This window comes from Lactuca virosa, chromosome 7, assembly GCF_052849685.1.
Source record: "Lactuca virosa cultivar CGN04683 chromosome 7, Lactuca_virosa_CGN04683_v6, whole genome shotgun sequence".
Classification (NCBI taxonomy): Eukaryota; Viridiplantae; Streptophyta; class Magnoliopsida; order Asterales; family Asteraceae; genus Lactuca; species Lactuca virosa.
In genome coordinates this window covers 65,786,867-65,793,120 of record NC_136432.1, presented here as the reverse complement: position 1 = coordinate 65,793,120, position 6,254 = coordinate 65,786,867, and the positions used below count along the sequence as shown (strand labels likewise).

The 6,254-nt window shown below is 35.2% G+C and overlaps 1 protein-coding gene across 1 annotated transcript; it reads right to left on the bottom strand.

Moving 5' to 3' along the window:
* Positions 1-417: 417 nt before the first annotated feature.
* On the bottom strand, positions 418-2,914 carry LOC145124923 (chromo domain protein LHP1-like). The gene is made up of 7 exons (XM_079060404.1): positions 2,801-2,914; positions 2,250-2,735; positions 2,083-2,108; positions 1,830-1,916; positions 930-1,685; positions 779-839; positions 418-638 (listed from the first exon to the last, which is right to left on the bottom strand). The coding sequence occupies exons 2-7, from the start codon at positions 2,571-2,573 to the stop codon at positions 597-599; spliced, it is 1,296 nt and encodes a 431-aa protein (XP_078916530.1). The 5' UTR covers positions 2,574-2,735; positions 2,801-2,914; the 3' UTR covers positions 418-596.
* Between the last annotated feature and the right edge of the window lie 3,340 nt (positions 2,915-6,254).

The following is a 6,254-nucleotide window of genomic DNA, read 5'->3' as shown; positions in this document are numbered from 1 at the left end:
GATTCTAATCTTTGATAACAATCCATCTGGATATGATCACATGATATAGTTTAAGCTAATTCAAATCAAAAGGAGTCACGTTTCCATTCTAATCTGTAATAATCACATATTCAATATTAAATTCACTGATTTTTAAGTTAACTAAAAGGATGAAGCTTCAATCATGGAAAAAGTTTCACTTATTTGTCAACTAAGAATCTTTAAAAGCCCTCCCACTAGATTTCTCATCAACCCCTCTTTTTTCTTTTTTTTCCTCTTTCTATAAAGATACGTAAAAACCCTACAAGAAGTAAGTTTCACGATCATTTGTTTATAAAGCGACTTTTATAAAAACCATTTAGACTAAATTAATTATAAATCAATAAATAAAAACCTATTAGGATTTTTACAACACTGTCAACGAATAAAGCACACAAAGTTTACAAAACTCTTCGATTAAAATTGCACACAACGATATAAATAAATATTATGTAACACTTTGCACAATAATAAATAGCTCTTAAACCAAAACCATAATGCGATAAATCCAAAAATGCATTACAATTATACATACAATAAACCATCTCTATTTACTTCTCCCTCTGCTTCCAAAAACCTCATTCAGAGTACTGAATATGTTGCTCATAAAAGTTGATCAACTGTCATCCCAACAAAACATAAATACTTATATATATATATATATATATATATATATATATATATGTATAAAAAAGAAAAAACATACCTCTTTTAAATAAAAAATAAATAAATATTTAATATGTTATTAAAAGAGGGTTACCAGTAGAGGATAGTTAGCCTTAAGATATCTGTTATCTACCATCACTTCTTTTCCATCCGACCTGCTTATAATCAACAAACATATAATCTCATTATTAAATATCAAATATATTTTTTATATTAATTATGAAATAATAATTTTTATAAGCAACCTCAAGACAGAAAAAGTGACCAAAATCTCATGCATATCATTGAGTGTGGATTTTGAATACTCAACAGGTTTGATAATCTTGGTAATACCATACATGCTTCTAGAAGTATCTCCCACAAAACAATTTCCCACTTGGTCAAACCTCTGAACACCATGGTCAACAACCATTCTCACTTGGTCAAAGTTCTGAACACCATGGTCAACAGCCACACCATTTGTGTTGCTTACTCTTTCAATCTCATCATCTCCATCATTCCTAATCACAAAGTTCAAATCTTGCTTAAACCGTTTCACAGCACCAGTCTTCCTCCTCTTAGCTCCAACAGATTTTAAACCGTTTACATTTTGGACATGATTTGACGAACTTACCCCTGCCCCTTCACCAGATCGATCTTCTTGAATTTCTAAAGAAAACTCATTTTCCTTTTCTTTATTGGTTAAAGATTGAGCTTTTAACTCACTAACCTTCACATTCAACTCGTTTGTCTCTTTCTTTTCTCCAATTTGATGTTCAACCAATAAAGATTCATTATCATTCAAATGGTTTGTTGTGTTAACATTGGAAGGCTGTGATAAAGATTCTTGGATTATTTTGACCTTTGTAGAAGGCACTTCATAGGTGTCAGAAGGGGAATCTTGTGTCTGTTGTTGTGGTTGATGTTGTTGCTTCTTTTTCTTCTTTTTGGCTTGTGGTTGAAGAGAAACTGCAGTTTTGCGTTTATGTTTCTTGCCCCACCTCTGTTTTCCTGACCTCAATCTTTGAATGACATAAAAAAAGAAGGCTTGTAAATGTTTGTTGCTATAGAATTTCTTTGATTGTTATTTAGGGTTTGTTTGGGATCCCAAAGTATCCCCCTTTTATATAATCAAACACAAAAAGCACATACTATAAAAGGAAAACCTCTCTTCGAATGCATCGATGACATCCGAACATGACAGAAGATTCTCAAAGGGTTCCCAAGTGTTAGCTGCTTCTGGCCATCCACGCCTTCAAAGAAAAAGATTCATTTGATTCAGAATAAGAATGGAAGTTCAAGTTCAGTAGAAAGTAGAAACCATACCGATGATCAAATCTAAGTTAACATTTTGCAGATTTTCAATTTACAGGTTATAACTTGTATATGAATCGCTACTTAGATGACTAGGGCACTCACCATTTGATGAGATACTGTACTTTACCCTTTCTCCCCCAAGCAAAGAATCACAAAGCAAGTCATTCGATGTGAATTCACAGATACAGAAAAAGTCAGAGAAATGTAGACATATATAGAGATAGAAGTCGAATGAAACTGATACAGCACATGAAGGAAAAACAATAAACCTTGCGACTTCTTTTCTTTCGTACGGATTCGATCTCGTAGAAACCCTCGGCTAGCTTAGGACGCTCGTCCGCATCCTCGGCTTCACCTCCCTCTCCTTCGTTTTCGTGGTCACCGTACTGATCGTCATACTCATCGCCATATTCATCCTCTTCTTCGTCTTCATACTTGTCGCCGCCGTCATTCAGCGGCAACAGCTGCTGTTGTAGTTCACCGTTCTGATTGTAGTACTCCGACTTATCGTTCCCGGGAGAAACGAGATCGTTGTGGACCCGAGGTGGTGGTGGGTCGGAGCTGATGCTCTTCCTTTTAACTCCGCCTTTCATTGGTCGATTTGGAGGTCGTGATCGGTGGATGATGGTAGTTTACTTCCAACAGAAGCGATGCAATTTTCCCTTTCGTCCGCTCTTCGATGCGATTTTCCCCTTTCGTCCGTTCTTCGATCCTGTGGTATTCGTTCTCAGTTTCCGATTCTGGGCTCTGAAAACCTAAAAACTTGTATAATCAGTTTTCTGTAACAATAGATTAAAGGGTTAATCACAAAAATACTAACTTGAAATACCACAAGTCCAAATTTAAGGGTAAAATTAAGGATGAACATAATAATCCAAAAATCAAACCATAAGATGATTTATTAATTATTATTGAAAAAAATTGTATGATTTTTTTATTTTTATTAATCAAATACATATGGTTGGATTTTGATTTTTACGTGAAACCGACCCAATCACTAATGAAAATATAAATAAATTACAAATATAATACATCATAGGGTAATCATATTAGGGGTGTCATTATTTGAATAAGATACACAAGACCGATAAACTTGCACACAACATAAGATTGACTATGGTAATACATACGATTCGACTCTCACTCTCTCCTGCTCTTCCTAATTGTTTACTATGTGTCATTAGTGAACACACATCATATTAGTTATAACAACCACAATATTTGAGATTATAATTTTTCTCCTTTATGGTAAAAGTAAGCTTTTGAAATTTTTAACAAAAGATAAATAATCAAACTAATATTAATAAATTAAATAAATAATTATTTGTGAATTTAAAAGTCAAGGTTTAATTAGAGATGAAAGAGAAAATTTAAGTTTAATGGACTAAAATTGTCAAATATGGAAAAACTTAGGTTTAACCTTGCCTTAACTAGATTTGGATCAAAATGTTAAGACACTTATTTCATAGGTTATATGTAAGAGTAATACAACTTTTTGGGTAAATAGAAATTATTTAGGGATAAATGATGACAACTAGTTAACGAATGATCCAAAGTGGCAAGTTAGCAAAGATTAGAACTTAAACACCCTTTTTCTTTCATAAGATTTACATTAATTAATTAAAAGTTTAATTAAAGATAATTATAAAATCTTAGTTAGTTCAAATATTAATTAATAAAGGTTAATTGAATTAATATGATTTGAATCTTGTAATTTAAAAAGGTTTTAAAATACACCTCATACATATGTATAATGATATATTACTATATGTATAATCAGATCAATAGCATGCCTCATTTACGAAGGCACACTCTAAGAGAGGTATAAGGAAACCTCCTATAAAATGACCGTTGGATGGGTGTCCTTTTCACTCACCGTTTATTTGTGTGGTGAAGGGTCGTGAGCCGAACGGGTTTGATAGGACACTAATCACATTAAAATTATAATGTATAAAGTACTAGAGTCTTCTGTAAAATCTCACTCTAGTTACATTTCGGAAAAATGTGAAATTGTATGCTAATCCATGAAAACGCACATCCTTTCTTTGCAAGTCGTTAGTGGAACGTGTGTGGGTAACCGACACAGTATTGTGGGACTACAAAGATGAAATTATGGTACATACTTGAATTTATGGTTGTTGATGGAGCGTGTGTGGTTAACCGGCACATCAATGTGAAATCCTAAATGACTTGTAACACCCATAAAATTCAAGCCAATTTAAAACTTTTCAAAACATTTAAAACCAGTAGTTATTACAAATTTGTTTTCAAAATAGTCTAATATCAGAGTTCATCCCATGAACATAAATCAAACATGAGGAGCTGTACGATCACGCCTTCGCCTTGCCGCGATCCCCTGATGTACCTGAAACGATAAACTGAAACTGTAAGCCCGAGGCTTAGTGAGTTACCCCCAAAATACCAACCTCATAACCATAATCATATCATATAAACAAACATAGAACAGCTTGCATGATGAGCCTTTAGCCTGACTGGACCGCCTCATCGGCCTTCAGTCTATCTGGACCGCTCTCCGAGCCTTCGGCACGTTTGGACCGCCTCGTAGGGCTTTCAGCCTATCCAGACCGCTCGTCGGGCCTTCGGTCTGACTATCATACCCTCCTGGGTCTGTAGTCTATCTGGACCGCCCTGGGTATGTTGGCCTTCAGCACAAAGCAGGACCGCCTCAACCCAAACCCCCAATCAAACAAACATGTGCACATACATATCATACGCTAGCATATATAACGGTCAACCGATCTAACAGATCAAATAGCATAGCAACATCCTATAATCAGGATACCGACCTAACCAGGTCACTAACATACGTACAGAAAATCATACGGATCTAACAGATCACATAGCATAGCAACATCCTAAAACCAGGATACCGACCTAACCACGTCACTAACATATATACAAATAATCATACGGATCTAACCGATCACATAACATAGCAACATCCTAAAACCAAGATGTAATCATAAAGGGTCGGCCTTGGTGCCGTAGACCCTGTTGATATAGTGAGGAGAACTCACCTTGTACTTGTTGGGTTATGAGCATTCTAACACTCCTAAGTGTACATGCAACCCTAAATACCTTGGATCTATGTTTTCTCTATTATACATACAATTATGAACATCCAAGGTATTATCCTAATCTAGCATACAAAATAATAAATATAACAAGATAGAATACATACCTCTTTGATGTAGAATGTCTTCATGAAGCTTGAGTGCCTAGTGCCCCAAGTGTGACACCTCAAATGGTTCACACAACACCAAATGCACATGGAATGACTTGAGAGAAATGGAACACTCCTTGAAATCGTCTAGCCCTCATATTCACACATTAGTGCACGATTTCTTGATCCATGGGATTCTTTTATATGGTGGCTATTAGGGTTACACCATGTAACTCATAACTTTACCTATTCCTTATGCTCCATGGATTTTAACCTCCATGGAGTATCCATGGGTCACCCCATGGACTTAGTCCAACATAAGGAATCTTGGATCACAAGCCCACATATATAAGAATGAATGATTTACACAATCAACCCATATATTTAATTAGTCTCCTTTTGATCACTTAATTAATTCCAAATTAATTCTTGATCAATACTAATTAAATAACCTTATTAATATATTAGAACTTATAATATATTAACCAACCTTAAGTGTTATTTCTCTCATTATAGTCTATCCAAATGCATGATGCCATGCAACCCAAATGGACCATGCCGGGTCGGGTCAAGTCTTACCAATTATAGTTATGGACTTAGACATTAATCCAACAGTCTCCCACTTGGATAAGTCTAAAACTATTATTGCGTATGACTTCAGGAACCGATCAGCAATCGTAGCTCTCAAAAGCTTCTGTCGAACTCTGACCTTGTCGATGAACTCTGAACTTTGTCAATGACTTGTCCATTAGATAAGGGATCATATATTCCTCCATTCTAGATATCATATAGACTGAGACATGGATTATCAATCATTCTCTCTGTCCATTTGTTGTTTCCCGATTTCCGATTCATGATGACTGACTGATTGAACAAATCAAATCAGTCCTGGCTTGGCCAAGCACTCACATGTATCATCTTTAAATCATCGAGGGGCCCACAAATATCGCTTTTATCCCGAAGGTAAAAGGAATGGATAAACTTCGACTCATATGACTTGTTCTACTACTTGTTGAATCATACACAAAGGCACGTTTTATAACATCGAGTTACCAATGCGTTTTCGTGCAATCAATGTATAACCAACTCA